Raw genomic sequence first — 16713 nt, 5'->3', positions numbered from 1 at the left:
GAGTTCTACAAAGTTGCAAATGCTTTTAGACGCCTGCACATGTACAGCCTACAAAACTATACATTTTCTTGCTAAACTGCTTCATAAAAGTAAAAGTAAAAAACTACCTTTTTAAAAAACATGAGACAAAATTCTAAATTCTGTATATGATAAAACCATAAAACTACATACCTTTTCACTTAAGTACATTTAAGCTTGCCTTTTTGCACTTTAAAATATGAGCACCATGTGGGCAGAATTCTTGTATTTTATAACTTCTATATCATCTTATAACATTATTTATTATTTAAAAAATGCTCTGACTTAGGAGAATGGTTTTCTTTGCAGAAAGGTAACTGGCCTATACTTTCCTTTCTCTTAATCAGAGGAATATTTACATTTTTGAGAATTCAAGCTTCTCATTTTTATACATCTTTTCAGAATTAAGTAGAATGTCATACTCCTTTCTAAAGACATAAAATGGGCATTCCAGATTTTAATCAGTACCTTCTCAAATCAAACCACTTCATATGTTAACTTCATATTTCAATACTAGTCCTTTGATTTTTCTAAGGGTTACTGTAGCCTAAATATGATACTAGTAAAAATTGGAAAAGAGCTCTTTTACAGAATTGAGACAGTAATATTTTTCTATGTAATATATTTTCACATGGAGTTTTATTTGAGATCTCCCCTCCCCCATTTTTGGCACAAATATATGGTTTATTTTATATGAGAAATTTCTACAAGGAGGTGTTTCAGAGGTACATGATGAAGAGTTTTGTCTTTGGCAGAATTTTTATTATAAATTACATTGGTAATTAAGTAGAAACTTGTGTAATATAATGTTTTCTCTTGCAGACTCCTGTTCATCTGATAGTGAAACAGAAGACCTTTTAGAAAAGAATTTGATGAATGAAGAACTTTCTCCTGATATTAAAGAAGAATTAGAAAAAAATGAAAATTTAAATGATGATAAGCTAGATGAAGAAAATCCAAAGACTGCTCCACATATATTAAAAGAAAATGATAGGACTCAAATGCAGCCTTTAGAAACCTTAAAGTTAGAAGTTGGAGAGAATGAACAAATAGTACAGATTTTAGGAAATAAAGTGGAGCAAGAAGAAGTTAAGAAAGAAGCAGAAAAATCTCCTAAAGGAAAGGGAAGACGAAGCAAGACAAAAGATCTTTCTTTAGAAATTATAAAGATGTCATCGTTTAGCCAGGATGAAGCAGGAATTGAACCTCATACAGATGCTCAGAGTCCAGAATTTTCTTCGTTAGACAGTAAAAACTTTTCTTCTGCTACTGAAGATGAAATTGACCAATGTGCAAAAGAAAAAAAGTTGAAACGAAAGATACTGGGACAGTTATCACCAGAGAAAAGAATAAGAATTGAGAACGGAATGGAAATGACAAATAGCATATCTAGCATATCTCAAGAAAGGACCAGTGATTGCACTGCATCTGAGGGAATGAAAAATTTTGAACAACACTTTGAAATAGAAAATGAAGGAATGCCATCATTAATAGCAGAGCCAAACCAATGCGTGCAAGAATTGACTAATGAAAAATTTGATGGTCCAGCAGAAGAAACTGTAAATACTCCGCTAAAGGAAGAAGAGGATGCAATGCCTCTGATTGGACCAGAAACCTTGGTTTGCCATGAAGTAGATTTGGATGATTTGGATGAAAAGGATAAAACCAGCATTGAGGACGCCATAGTTGAAAGCTCTGAATCTAACTCTCTTGTTTCTATTCCACCTGCCCTACCTCCTGTAGTACAGCATAACTTTTCAGCAGCGTCACCACTTACTCTCAGCCAAGATGAGTCTCGAAGTATAAAAAGCGAGAGTGACATAACTATTGAAGTTGACAGTATCGCTGAAGAATCTCAAGAAGGTCTCTGTGAGAGGGAATCAGCAAATGGCTTTGAAGCTGCCTCTGGTACCTGCAGTATAATTGTTCAAGAAAGAGAGAGCAGAGAGAAGGGTAAGGACTTCCGAGGGAGAAAATCAGTCTTTATGTTAAAATTCAAAATTAGTATGCTAAGAGTTTTAGGAGCTTTGATCTGTTAAGTACCCTTCTTCCCTTCCTTTTTCTGTCCCTCCCTCCTTCCTTCCCTTTTTCCCTTCCTCCCCTCCTGTGTTTCTTCTCTTTTTCCTTCCTCCCCTCCCCCCCTCCCTCTCTACCCCACCCATTTTAGAAAACATATACATGGGAATTCATGTAGGCAGATGAATGAACATACTTGCTCTTGATTTTTTTTTCTAATTTTCTCTTTCCACTTCTTTCAGGCCAGAAAAGGCCAAGTGATGGAACTAGTGGATTATTGGCAAAAAAGCAGAAGCGAACCCCAAAGCGAACAAGTGCTGTAGCCAAAAATGAAAAGAATGGAGCAGGTTGGTGCTTTGCAACACTGGCTTTAGTATGGTGTTAGTACTTTCAGCAGTTTTTTGGCCTGATCATCTGTGTCGGCTTAAAACTAAATTTGGTTTGTTCTTTTCTGAAAAGTAGCAATTTTTCCATTAGCTTTTCATCTGAAAATTTGCTTGTCAATTTTATTTAGAGCTGAGATAGCTGTGGTTATTTTTTATGCTTATTTATTGCATTTCTTATGTAATACAGTTTAATATTAGGAATATGTTTGGAAATCTTGAAAAAAATAAGAATAGAATAAAACAGAATTTGAAAAACTTGAGAATGTTTTTCAAATACATCTGAAAAACAGATGTATGTACAATAAAGAATAAAGTTAAGTTATGGGATATAGTAGGAAAAAACATGGTTGATTTTGACAAATGACAATTTTACATCCAAAACATGCCTTCATACAAGTCTGAAATGGAAATACTAGATTACAGTAGACACAAGGAAGGAGCATATAATTTATTTAAGACAAAGGGCATTTCAAAAAAAAATCCTTTGAACTATATTTCAAGTACTCAGTAACCAGATGTGGCTAATGGCTGAACAAGACAGGTATCGAGTATAGAGAAAGAGTGTAGGAGAAGAGACTAGAAAGATAGCAGGAATTACAAAGGGAAAATGAATAAGTTTACAGTGGATGCATGGACAGACACTACCTTAGTCAAAATGAACACCACCAGTAAGGGGATGAAGTGAACTCATGTGCCACCTGACAGGATGCACCCTGAAGAGTGGCGTGCACGTCTGTAACATTCCTGTCAAAGATGTATAACCTGACTGTGATCGTGAGGACCCAGCAACAAGTTCAGACTGAAGGATACTCTGTAGAATGATTGGCCTGTAATTTTAAAAATTGTCAGGGTCATGAAAGTCAAGGAGGAACCATTCCAGATTGAAGGAGATTTATGTGACAACTAAATGAGGTATATAATTCTCACCTGGATGCTGTTGGTATAACGAACATTATTAGGTCAAACTAGAGATAGTTGTGTGGAGTCTGAGGATTAGATGACAGTAATATAGCTGGTTGTTTAGGAGTGTGGTGGATTTAAAAACACATCCACAAATGTGTTGATATGCTTCTCTTCAAGAGGCAAAGCCCAGTTCCTTCCTCTTGAGTATGGGCTGTATTTAGTCACTTTCTTTTAACTAGTAAAATAGAGTGGACGTGATGCAGTATGACTTGAAGCTCATAAAAGGCACAACAGATTCCTCTCTGCTTTCCTGCCACGTTGGGAGGACAGTCTAGTAGTGTATGGAGAGGCCCGCGTGGTGAGGAACCAAGCATATCCTTCCTACAGCCAGCAAGAGCTGAGGCTTCCTGATGCTCACTAACAGCCATGTGAGTGAGCCATCCTGGAGCATATGATTCAGCTCCAGTCAGGTCTTCAGAGACCAGAGCCTGGGCAAAATGCTTGGCTGCAACCCCACAAGATTCCCTGAGCCAGGCCACAGAGCCAAGATGCTCCCAGATTCTGATCCTCAGAAACCATGTGAGATACTAAACATTTGTAGTTTAAACTGCTAATTTTTGGCTAATTTGTAGATAACTAAAACAAGGAGAATGTTCTCATTTGTAAGACATAAACACTATAAGGTGCTCAAATATGGCAGGGCAAGTTATCCTCATGTTTTAGTAACCATTCTTCATCTTTTCTGTAAGTGCGAAAATGGTCTCAAAGTAAAAAGTTAGAAAAGGAAAAAAGACAGGAGATGATCAGTTTTTCTTTTTGGAAAGAATCTTTGGCTTAACTGAGGCAGTGAAAGAAGGAATGAATGAAGAGAATTAGGACAGAAAATCACTGTGTGTGCGTGCCAAGTCGCTTTAGTCTTGTCCAACTCTCTGTGACCCCATGGACTGTAGCCTGCCAAGTCCCTCTGTCCATGGGATTCTCCAGGCAAGAATACTGGAGCTGGTTGCCATTTCTTCCTCAGGGATCTTCCTGACCCAGGGATCGAACCTGTGTCTGTTATGTCTCTCGCACTGCTAGGCAGGTTCTTTACCACCAGTGCCACCTGGGAAACCCAAGAAAACTGGAGTGTGTAGCCATTTCTTTCTCCAGGGGCTCTTCCTGACCCAAGATCAAACCTGGGTCTCCATTGTGGGCTTAAATTTACCATTTAAGCCACCAGGGAAGCCCATAAAATCACTAGGACTCTGTGAGTAGTAAGATATGAGGACCTGGTTAACTAACGTATGGCATACAGGAGTAGCAGCAGATTGTTGGAAGAGTAATTTAGGGAATGTTGTATTAGAGGTGCCAAGTGAAGTCGCTCAGTCATGCCCGACTCTTCGCGACCCCATGGACTGCAGCCTACCAGGCTCCTCCGTCCATGGGATTCTCCAGGCAAGAATACTGGAGTGGGTTGCCATTTCCTTCTCCAAGGGATCTTCCCGACCCAGGGATCGAACCCAGGTCTCCCACATTGCAGGCAGACGCTTTAACCTCTGCACCACCAGGGAAGCCCTTATTAGAGGTACCAAGTACTAGGGAAATAAGGCTCTGGAGCTTTGAAGAGAGTATGGTTTTAGAAGATAGTTGTTGAAGGATTACAAGATGATAAAGCTGCTATGTGAGAGTTGTAAAATGAGAAGAAAAAGGACCAGGAGTGGAATTATGTGGCATATCCCTTTAAGTGGGCCAGGAAGAGGAGAATAGAAGCAGATTAGAGATAAATGAAAATCAGTAAACAGTTGTTGGTTTGAATAGGAAGGAGGGTTCAAATGCAATAGAATATTCATGCGGTGATTAAAATGTATTCATTGAAGTTGGTGAATAGTGTTAGGGGCCCTAATAAGAGCATGGGAAGGAGATGAATTAGAAGGTATGGAAATCAGGATAACAAAGGATTTCTCTTTCATGAAATTTGACCCTAAAGAGAAGGAAAGAGGTACCAGCCAAAGGGGGAGGTTTTCCTCTCCTTCCCTCCTTAGCTTAAAGCATGTTTATAGACTCTGAAAAAAGAAGAAAAGATAAAGTGACATTGGGTTGTTTCAGAGGAGCTGAGAATAAATGGCTTCAAGAGTATAGCTGAAAATATTATAGTAGTTTGTCCAGAATTAACAGTCTCCTCTTTTTGAGGCTGAAAAAGTGCCAAAGGGACAGATACAGTAGGGAAGGGGCTGGGAAGTTTGGTGTGTAACCCACAACTTTGCCTTTTTAGTAGAAGACAAAGTTGGATTTTGAGAGTAAACATGGTGGAAGTAGGGTGTAGACTTTGAAATAAAGCAGAAAAGTTGAGAGAAAATTCTAATTTGTTATTAAATGAACACCAGAAGCATCTCTCTCAGTGCAGATTTGGTGAGGAGGGATGCAGATTTGCAACCAAATATCTGCTCACATTTTATTAGACACATATTAACAGCTGGGTGTTTATTTTGTGCTTCTTCATATATACAGTTTGGGTTGGTCCCCCTTTTGGGTTGTTTTTGTATTTTGTTTTAAACATATATAGGGCAATACTATGCCTGTTGTTTTTTTTAACTTTTTCATTTCATAATCTATTTTGGATATTTGGTCATTTTTGTTCTAAAAAGAGATGGGGATACCAGACCACCTGACCTGCCTCCTGAAAAACCTGTATGCAGATCAAGAAGCAACAGTTAGAACTGGACATGGAACAACAGACTGGTTCCAAATTGGAAAAGGAGTACGTCAAGGCTGTATACTGTCACCCTGTTTATTTAACTTATAAGCAGAGTACATCATGTGAAATGCTGGGCTGGATGAAGCACTAGCTGGAATCAAGATTGCCAGGAGACGTACCAACAACCTCAGATATGCAGATAATACCACTCTAATGGCAGAAAGCAAAGAGGAACTAAAGAGCCTCTTGATGAAGGTGAAAGAGGAAAGTGAAACAGCTGCCTTAAAACTCAGCATTCATAAAACTAAGATCCTGCCATCCGGTCCTGTCATTTCATGGCAAGTAGATGGGGAAAATGTGGAAGCAGTGGCAGATTTTATTTTCCCAGGCTCTAAAATCACTGCAGATGGTGACTGCAGCTGTGAAATTAAAAGACACTTGCTCGTTGGAAGAAAAGCAGCTATGACCAACTTAGAAAGCATATTAAAAATCAGAGCCATCACTTTGCTGATAAAGGTCCATCTAGTCAAAGCTATGGTTTTTCCAGTAGTCATGTATAAATGTGAGAGTTGAACCATAAAGAAGGCAGAATGTGGAAGAATTGATGCTTTTGAACTGTGGTGTGGAGAAGACTGAGAGTCCCCTGGACAGCAAGGAGATAAAACCAGTCAGTCCTAAAGGAAATCAATCCTGAATAATCATTGAAAAGACTGCTGCTGAAGCTAAAGTTGCAATACTTTTAGCCATCTGATGTGAAGAGCTGACTACTGGAAAAGACCCTAATGCCAGACCCTTCCCCAGCATCAGGGGAAGATTGAAGGCAAAAAGAGAAGGGGGGAACAGAGGATGAGATGGTTGGATGGTCTCACCGACTCAATGGGCATGAGTTTGAACAAGCTCCAGGAGATGGTGAAGGACAGGAAAGCCTGGCATGCTGCAGTTCATGGGGTTGCAAATAGTCAGACACGACTCAGCAACTGAAAAACAATAATATATAATTCTTGGCCATTTCCCTTTTGGTGGGTATTTAGGTTATTTCCATCTTTTTATTGTTATAAAACTTAGCACTTTTGTACGTTTGTTTCTTTAGGATACCAAAAAGTGTAATTGCTGGGTCTGTTGCATTTTTAAAGTTTTTATAATTTATAATCTGAGTTAACTTTTTCTTCTTACAGGACAAAGCAGTGATAGTGAAGATCTTCCTGTCCTAGACAATTCAAGTAAATGTACCCCAGTAAAGCATCTTAGTGTATCTAAGCCACAGAAGCTTGCACGATCCCCTGCAAGGATATCCCCTCACATCAAAGATGGAGAAAAAGATAAACAGAAAGAAAAACATCCGAATTCATCCCCTCGGACATATAAGTGGAGCTTTCAACTAAGTAAGATGCTTATAGAAAACTTGAATGTATATCACAAAGTGATATGTCAGATGTCAAAAGTGATATGTTAAAATGTCCAAACAAGGAATAATAATTAGCACATTCATTTATTTAGGTATCCTAAATATTGCTTTATCAATAACCATTACTTATTATGATAAATGAAAGAATCTGTGTCTTATATGTTAACTTAATAAATACTGGAGAAAGGTCTCCAGTTACGAAATGAGACATGAGTGATTTATACAGATTGATGAAACTTAAATATCCTTTCTTGTATTGACAATTGGAAATAACTAAAACATCAATACAAAGACACTATATGGGTGAACAGGTACAATTATAGATCAGAGATGCTGTATGTTGGATGTTTTCTTGTGCTTCTCTGATCATTTCAGTGATATATCATTAAGTATTATATGTTTAGTTAAGAAAATTTGGGATGTATATAGAAATCTTATTCATGAATTTAATGTCTTCTCTTTTTATAGAACCTTATTTAGTGTACTATTAGGTTTTAATAAACTAAAGCTTTTGTTGATTTATGAGTCAGAGTTTTGAAAGAACTGCCATCTATTTTTTCTTAGAGAATTATTTTTAAATCCAAAGTAACTGTTTTTTTGCCCTTTAGATGAATTAGATAATATGAACAGTACAGAGAGAATCTCTTTTCTCCAAGAAAAACTACAGGAAATCAGAAAATATTACATGTCTTTGAAGTCTGAAGTTGCAACCATAGACAGGAGGAGAAAAAGATTAAAAAAGAAAGACAGAGAAGGTAATTTGATTATAATTTTTTTCCCTCTATTTTTCAAATATATATCGTATCACTTTAGAAGATTTAGGTTTGTCACTTTTTGAATATAGTATATAAATTATTTTTAGATTTCTAGGTTTTCTTTGTTGCTGTTGTTGAAATGAGTCAACAACTGAATTAGTCAGAATAAGACTTTTGCTTTGGGGCTTTAAATGTTTTTTTTTTTTTAACTATTTTTATTTTTTGGCTGTGCTGGGTCTGCTTTGTGTGGCTTTCTCTGATTTCCACGAGCGAGGACTGCTCTTCATTGCGATGTGCAGGCTTCTTAGTCGGGTGGCTTTTCTTGTTGTGGAGCACAGGCTCCAGGGCACATGGGTTTCCGTAGTTGCAGCTCACAGGCTCCGTAATTATGGTGCGTGGGCTTCGCTGCTCTGTGGCTTGTGGAATCTTCACAGACCAGGGTTGAACCCACCCTGTGTCCCCTTCATTGGCAGTGGACTCCACTGCTCCACCAGGGCAGTCCAGAATGAGACTTTTGAAAGGGACTATGAGCTGTTTTACAAAACGTGTGATTTTACTAAATGTGCTGGGTTCTCAAGAAGAGCCTGCTCCCTCTGAATATCTCTCACTATTCAACAGACATTTTATTGACTGCCTATTAACAGGCATTATATATTATGGGGTTCATCAAAATGAAGAGGCATATGGCTTCTTCTCTAGGAGATTGTCTTGTTGGGATCGTAAGTCATTTCCTAAGCAACTACTGCATAAGATACTTTAGCTCTACAACATTAATGCACATATATCATATGCCAGGCCTTCTTTCAGGTAGTGAAAGTACAGAGATGAATGAGATACAGACCTCGATCTCAAAGTGTTATTGTCCAGTGAAACTGTGTGTTGACAGTCCTAGGAGTGATACATAAGTATAGGTGGAAGGAGAGATGACTTTGATATAATCATAAAGACAGGAGCATCTAAGCTAAACCTTAAAAATACATAGGATTGGCTTTAGTTAAACATTGTCATGCTCATGTCTACCCCAAGCCCCAAGCCCAGGCCTCACTAAAATAATATAAAGAAAACTAGAAGCCCTATATGCCCAAGGACAAGAGAATGGGACAGCAGATTGACTGTGGCCAACAGGAAATGTCAGCGGTATGTCAGCACATGAGAGAATGCTAAAAACCTAAGCTTGTTTATCCTTGTAGTGGGACAAAACAAGGAGAAGCTAATTCATACTACATCACCCCCCCGAAAAGCTCTGAAGGCAGTGTAAAGTGTGAGGCTGAAAAATGGAGACTGGTTGAAATGGAAAGAGAAATTGGATCCTTTCATCCCACTCTGTGAAGCAAACTACCTTTTCCCCTAGCTTTAGCCAAAAAAAAACAAAAACAAAAACAAAAAAAAACCCAGGAGGTTAAGTTATTGGAGGCTGGAAGGGATCACAAGCTTATAAAAAGACTCAGGAAACCAACCATAGCTGAAGGTGAGGGTTAAATGGTATTAAGTGGTAAACCGAAAAGGGAGCTTAAGTGAAAGTTGCCGGTAATGAATGACGAGACTCCTATTCCTTTTCCAAACAAAGATCTCATCTTAGCTCTCTGAAAGCTGGTAACTAAGCTTATGATTATTCCTGGAAGGAGACTGAAAGATTCCTCTAAAGAAACTGGTTAGTCCAAGAGAAATGATCTAACAGAGATACCAGCATTTGGAGGTTCCTGAACCAAAAAGCAAGTTCCTTGCCAGTCACTACGTGTGCAGTGCCCAACATTTAAAAGCCTGACATCCTTATGTACAGCTTCCGATTAGCTTAATGCTCCTTCTCTTAAACATGGAAGTGAAGACCAGATGTTTGAGGAAAACCCCTACATAAATACAGAAACCAAAATAGAAAATGAGAACAAAAAAGAACTTGGACAACATGCCATATAAAAACAACCATAATTAATATCCAGAGTTACAGGAGGATACTGCAGTATCCTTGAAACAAGAATGTGGTGGTGGTTTAGTTGCTAAGTTGTATCTGACTCTTGTGATCCCATGGACTGTAGCCTGCCAGGTTCCTCTGTCCATGGGATTCTCCAGGCAAGAATACTGGAGTGGGTTGCCATTTTCTTCCCCAGGAAGCCAGAATATGCGACTGTTAATGAAATTCAGAGAACATGAAGGATCTCTTAAAAATATGGTAGTAGGAATAAAAAATAAGAAGGATTAGGTAACAAGGCTAGAGAGATACCAGTAAAAAGTAAAAAAGATAATAGAGAATAAGAGAAGTATAGGAGATCTGGCTAGGAGATCCAACTTCTGAATTACAGGCTTTCTAGAGAGCACTGAATAAACATAGGAAGTTGTCATCAAAGACCTAAGAAAAATTTCCAGAACTGAAGGAGATGGATTAGAAGATTGAAAGGACTTGCTGTGACCTCTATAAAGAATGGGAGTGGGGGTGGTGGGAGAGTGGGCAGGAATCACACCAAAGCAAATTATGAAACTTCAGAACCCTTTGGATAAAGGTAAGATTCTAAAAGTTTACCATAGATGTGTTATTCTCTCAGTCATGTCTGACTCTTTGCAACCCTATGGAACAGTAGCCCACCAGGCTTCTTTGCCCATGGGATTTTCCAGGCAAGAATACTGGAGAGGGTAGCTATTTCCTTCTCCAGGGGATCTTCCCGACCCAGGGATTGAACCCATGTCTCGTACATCTCCTGCATTGGCAGCTGGGTTCTTTATCACTAGCACCACCTGGGAAGCCCTTTACCATATAAAGGTACATACAAAAAGATGGGCCTCAGAACAGCGTCAGATTTCTCATGTCAGATTTCTCGATGGTGACATTAAAACTAGAAGCCAAGTTATGAAGATAACATGAGATCCAGCAAAGAAGGAATCCCATATAGGAAAACAATAAGGAAAATCTCAAAATGATGGTGAAGGGAAGCCCTAGAATGACTACTGCATAGCAAGCCTACAAAGCGGCTATTTCAGAAATAGGATAGAATAGTAGGGGAGGGCTCTAGGAGAGATGTCCCTTTAAGGAAAAAAAAAAAGTAAATTACCTGATAGGCTTGCCCATCTCGAGAGAAGTTTTCTGTCTGTGGCACTTAAGAGATGAATTACTGATAGAATGGCCTGTATCATATATGGTCTTGAAGCATTCGACTCCAAGTCCAGCAGTTCTCAATTCCTGGAAATACAGTGGAGCAAAAGGAGAGACTGACTTTCCATGTTTGTCCTTTTCTTGAAAAACTAAATAGCAAGAAGTCTTTATAGAATTTTTAAACACAAGAAGAACAAATCAACAAATGGAACTTTCTTCAGAGAACTTTCAGTTGCTTTGAGTTTCCTAAAGGTCATACAAATTTCAGACAACCAAGAATATAATTTTCTTACGGTCTTTTTCCCTTTTTTGATTTTTAAAATTTGTGTGTGTGTGTGTGAAGTGAGTTATTAAAGTGAGACATTGAGTGACTTCTAGCATACATATTGGAATTTGTAGTACTGAGTTAAATATATTGACAGTACACACACTGAGGGAGGTATACCTAAATAAAAATTAAAACTTCAAGTAAAATAGGAATAATTGAGCAAAGATTGGCAAAAGATAGAGCTCTGCAAAGAAGTGTAAACTAAAAAATGGCAAAGCAGCTGATGCATAGAATAGTGATCTTTAATCCATGCTTCTGGAGTATTATGTTAAAGTCATTTGGGCACTTTTTCTAGTCACTCAGCCACAGTTCCATCCTGATCCCATGATTCTGATATCTGATCTAGATTACTGCTCTTTGCTTATGAGAGTCTTGTGTCCATCAGATATATTGGGACAGGACAAAGATAGGAAGCCAATGGTTAGCTGGTTACAAGATATTTTCTAGGATGGGGAATTCTTTTAGAGCCCTGTAACCCAGAGAAAGGCAGGAATTTGCTACAGTAAGAACTTATCTCAGGTTGATCTTGTTTCTGATTTGGGGACAAGGTGATTTTCTTTCAGGGATCTTTCAAGTAGGAATTTAAGAGGTTATACCTAGTCTTTATATTTTATGGTGCCTTTTTTGAACTCAGTTACTTAAGTGATTAGAGACTGATTCCACTCAGTTAAGCCAAACAAAGTTTTTGCTGCTGTTAATTCCTTCATGCACCATTTGAGAGGACTGTAATGGAAGTGAATAATATTTAAGAAATTTATTTCTAATTTGCCAGTGGTTGGGTATCTGTGTGTGATAGTTTTCCAGTCTAATGCAGCTTGTTTGATTCCACAGTGTCTCATGCCGGAGCCTCCATGTCATCTGCTTCATCAGACACTGGAATGAGTCCCTCTTCATCGTCTCCCCCACAAAACGTGCTTGCTGTAGAATGCAGGTGATAAACGTTTTCTCTGCCTTCCCAGCAGTTTGCTGCCATGGACATAAATCCCCAAACCCTGAAATACAACCACAGAAAGCACTCAACTGGTTTGACATTGCTAAGTATATCCTGTACACTTTTCAAGGCTGGATTGTATCTACTCCCTTCTCTTTTCTTTATTTCTGTTGCAAAAAATACTCTGATTAGTAACTGAAGTTTAGGCAGCCTGCCATATTTGTCATAATTTTTCCTTTATATTTTTTTTTTTCATTTTTTCTTGTGAAGATAGAAAAAGGGCACTTAGCAAATTTGAAACTGTATAATAAAGCTTTCAGGTGTTACAGAAATCATAGACAAGCAAGTGCACATGATAAACATCAAATATTATCCAGCTACATAGTTACTGCTGCACTTTCACTGAGATGTATTTGAACACTTGGTGAGTAGGGGGTTTATGTTGTGTTCTTTTTAATTGTTGTTGGTTTTATTCTTTTTGTGGAAGCACTTGCTCTTTAGAACTGCCAAAGTATATGTTCAGCAGTGTGCCCAGGTTTAATGTGTAAATGGGACAAAATAAATTGTGAAAGGAAGTGTAGTTGACTGAAAACTACAGTTGTAATAAGTCTTCCACTTTTTATAGGATTTTTGAGCACACAATTATGCAAATATTTTAATGTTTATTAATGTTTACAGTGGAATTGTGAATAAGTTTTCAGTGGACTATCTTATCCCTTGACAAAAATATTTTGTCTTTTTTCTATGTAATTTCAGAGTTTTTATTTTGTTACAAAAAAAACAAAAATGAAATATATAACAACAATGAAGTTATTTAACAAGATTTCTAAAGCTGAAAATTTTGTGTAAAATAAGGTATTATCTTGCAACTTGTTAAATATATTTATTCAGACATTGGATGTTGTATTTTTATGTATTTTTTAAAATATTAATAAAATTGAAAAAAAGAAAATTCTAGGTTAATTCACTCTTCAAATGACAATAGCTCTCAGCTGTCCCTTTTACAGGAGGTTGCATCCAGCAGCTTTGCCTGTATTGAAGGGAATCTGTCTCAGTCCTTCAAACAGTGTAGAACTATATAAATGGGCATCTGGATCATTAAAGTATGTCCTTGTTTAGAAACTTTGGCAGTCCTAGTATTTAAACCATTTTGAGGATCAAATTTTTGGTTGCCCTTAAAATATTTTGTCACCGTTTTTATGTTTGCTATACTGCCGAATAAATTTATATCTCCCAAAGTTGAGATGCGACAACTAAGTAAAGCAATTATGTATGCTTTGTTTGTGAATTGTTTCACAGACTGATACATTTTGTAAATAATTCTTCCAAAATCATGTATTTAAAGCATTTTTGCCATATACATTATGTAAAAAGGTGATTTTTTAAAATCAGTTTTTAAATTCATGTTTGTACATTGAAAGGGGTTTTTTTTAAACCTCCTTTTCTGTGTTTAATATGCTGTAGAGTAATAACCTAGATGCTCTAGACTGTATATCAGGATCTGATTTACAAGAACAAAGTCAGAGCCAAACACTAGTGATGGCATAGCATTACTGAAATCATTGTTTCTTAATTTCATTTTACCACATTGTGAACTTGTGATTCAGATTCCTTCCATTTTCGCAGAGAATTAAAAACAAAAAAGTACTCTTGTAAAATGCACTTTTCTGTCTTTTCTTTGCAAAGCAGAAGTATTTCAATGTAAAATAAAAATGGAGCTCAGTGGGCAGTATTAATAAAGGCCATGTTTTAAACATAGGCTTTATATTTTCAGTTTTCATTTAAGTGATTGTTTTTTTTTCTCCAAGTGCCAGTAACTCACAGTTGGAAAATCAGACTTCACAAAACAAAGCATATTCAATATATTCTATATATTCTTCAGTCTCTACAATTAAATATCTGTAGTACTTAATTATAAAAATCTTAAAACTGTCACTCTAATACAGTTGGAACCAAGAGGCAACCTTATATTCATACATTAGATATTTTAATGATTTATCAGCTTGAATATTGTCCTTTCTAATCAATATAAATCTGGTAATGAAGTATTGAGACCTTGCTACAGAGAGCAAAATTATATATTCACTGAATGGGTACATGAACACTGTTAAAATCCTTTTATTGGGGCCAGTGGCCAGAAAGGACTATGAAAGTAATTGAATTTTGAAAGAGTATTGATGAAGTATTAAATTCATACATTCACCATATTTTGAAATTAGCTAACCTTTGAGTAGATAGCCCTTCTATATGACTAAAAAAAAATAAAATAAAGGTATTCTTTAATATGTAAAGTGAAAGGTGCTATCTATAAAGTCAACTTTTTTGAAGATTATGGAGATTTCTGTTTTAATATTCCAGGTGTGCTTTTACTGTAGAATTTCTGGTTTTCCTGTTCTTCACTAAGATATTTGTACTTAGCACATTACATGCTCTGTCTTCTACAGAATTACTTTAAATTGGAAATCTTTATGCATTGTGCTATTAATTTCTTTATATACCTTTCTTATAGGCCCTGTAGTATAACATAGCTATCAGCATTGTATAAGCATTTTGAAGTTCTGAATTCAACCACACATAAAAACAATTATTTGAATTCATTCATCAACAATTTATTGGGTATCTTTGATGTCCCAGGCATTGTGCTAAGGCCCAAGAGACAAAACAGTGAACATGACAGAAAAAGGCCCCTGTATTTGTGGACTGCATAATCTAATGAGCCCTATGTTAAACAGTTACGCTATGTAATTCTTATCTATTGGCCTGATTATCACATGAAGTTAATGGCGTGCTATCAGAAAAATGATAGAAATGATAGAGTCCAGCTAGTGCGCAGGCAAACGTGGTCTGGGGAGGCTTTGCAGAGAAAGCAAACTGAGCCCCAGTGAGGATTATAAATTGGTTAGACAAATAGGAGGAGAAATATGGAAAGTAAAATGCTCAGGCACATTGAGGAGAAGCTGGTGCTAAGAGAACAGAGCTGAAGCAGAAGAGGCAGGAGCCAGGTCAAGCAGAGGTATTTAGGCACTGCCCAAGTCTTATATACTTGCCCATCTCTGCCTCTTGCTTCTTCTGGTCCCCCCACCACTCTCATCCCTACATATTCAGAACTATTTTAAGAGCCACTTTTCCAGGAAGCCTTTGCTGACTTCTTAACCACCCCCAGAATATCACTGTCCTTTATGCTCGTATAACATAGTCAATCTTTAATATTTTCTTGACAGCTTATCTTGTATATTACATTTGTTTACGCATGTGTCTTTCTACCTTACTAGATGTGTAGCTCCCTAAGGACTCCTCAGTCACAGGGGTAGCCCACAAAGTGCCTGGTCCAGCACCTAATATGTAGTAAGATGGTCAAAACTATGTTTACTTAAATTAAGATTTGAATTGCCATTGTATTTTTACTAATGATGCTTATGCACAAAGTCAGACATTTAAAAGTTGTCTTTGGTATTCTTTTCATAAAGTCATTTAAAAATAATATTTGAGAAGTGTAAAACTTGTTCAGCAGTCTAATCTTCCAAAAAATATCCTTAAGCTGATGAGTTCTTTTTCCTCTTCTTGTTTCATCTTTCCTGTTCCATTACTCTCATATAGTTACAGATTTTTATCCCATTACAGGAAAACTACAGTGTGTCATAGCATTCATCGTTAGTGAATACTGAAAGACTTTAAATAGAATAAGAAGAGCAGTGTTTCTAGTTTTGGAATTTTTAATTAACATAATTATGAAGTCATCGTCATTCTATAATTTGTACCACACAAAATTCACCTTGAAAAGTTCTACTTTTGAAAAACTTAAGAAGCTTCCATGTAGATACAATAAATGAGTACTCTACATAATAAGTAACTGGATTTCTTCTCAAGGCTAAGTTACATTAAATAAGACAATCTGATTCAAATCATTTTTTAGTGCATCTCATGGGCTTCCCTAGTGGCTCAGTCAGTAAAGAATTTGCCTGCAATGTGGGAGATCTGGGTTCGATCCCTGGGTTGGGAAGATCCTCTGGAGAAGGGCATGGCAGCCCACTCCAGTATTCTTGCCTGGAGAATCCCTATGGACAGAGGAGCCTGGCGAGCTGCAGTCCATGGGGTTGCAAAGAGACTTGGTGACTACACACAGCACATGTAAAAATTGTGTTATCTGAAATTCAATTGAACAGTTTTGGTGATGCAGTCATTATCTCCACAATTAGCCCTAAAATAGAGCTAGTT

At 37.2% G+C, this 16713-nt stretch overlaps 1 protein-coding gene across 5 annotated transcripts in view; it reads left to right on the top strand.

Moving 5' to 3' along the window:
* Positions 1–14271, top strand: part of ARID4A (AT-rich interaction domain 4A) — a 58890-nt gene extending 44619 nt beyond the window's left edge. For all 5 annotated transcript variants that reach the window (XM_005685912.3, XM_013967207.2, XM_005685914.3 and 2 more), the window contains exons 20-24: positions 841–1971; positions 2277–2381; positions 7173–7379; positions 8011–8157; positions 12399–14271. In XM_005685912.3, the coding sequence (XP_005685969.2) occupies positions 841–1971; positions 2277–2381; positions 7173–7379; positions 8011–8157; positions 12399–12502 (1694 nt within the window). In that variant the 3' untranslated portion in view covers positions 12503–14271. The remainder of the gene's footprint in view (positions 1–840; positions 1972–2276; positions 2382–7172; positions 7380–8010; positions 8158–12398) is intronic.

The sequence above is a fragment of the Capra hircus genome, chromosome 10 (assembly GCF_001704415.2).
Source record: "Capra hircus breed San Clemente chromosome 10, ASM170441v1, whole genome shotgun sequence".
Taxonomy (NCBI): domain Eukaryota; kingdom Metazoa; phylum Chordata; class Mammalia; order Artiodactyla; family Bovidae; genus Capra; species Capra hircus.
The sequence above is the reverse complement of the archived record's forward strand: the minus strand, read 5'-3'. Positions and strand labels throughout refer to the sequence as shown.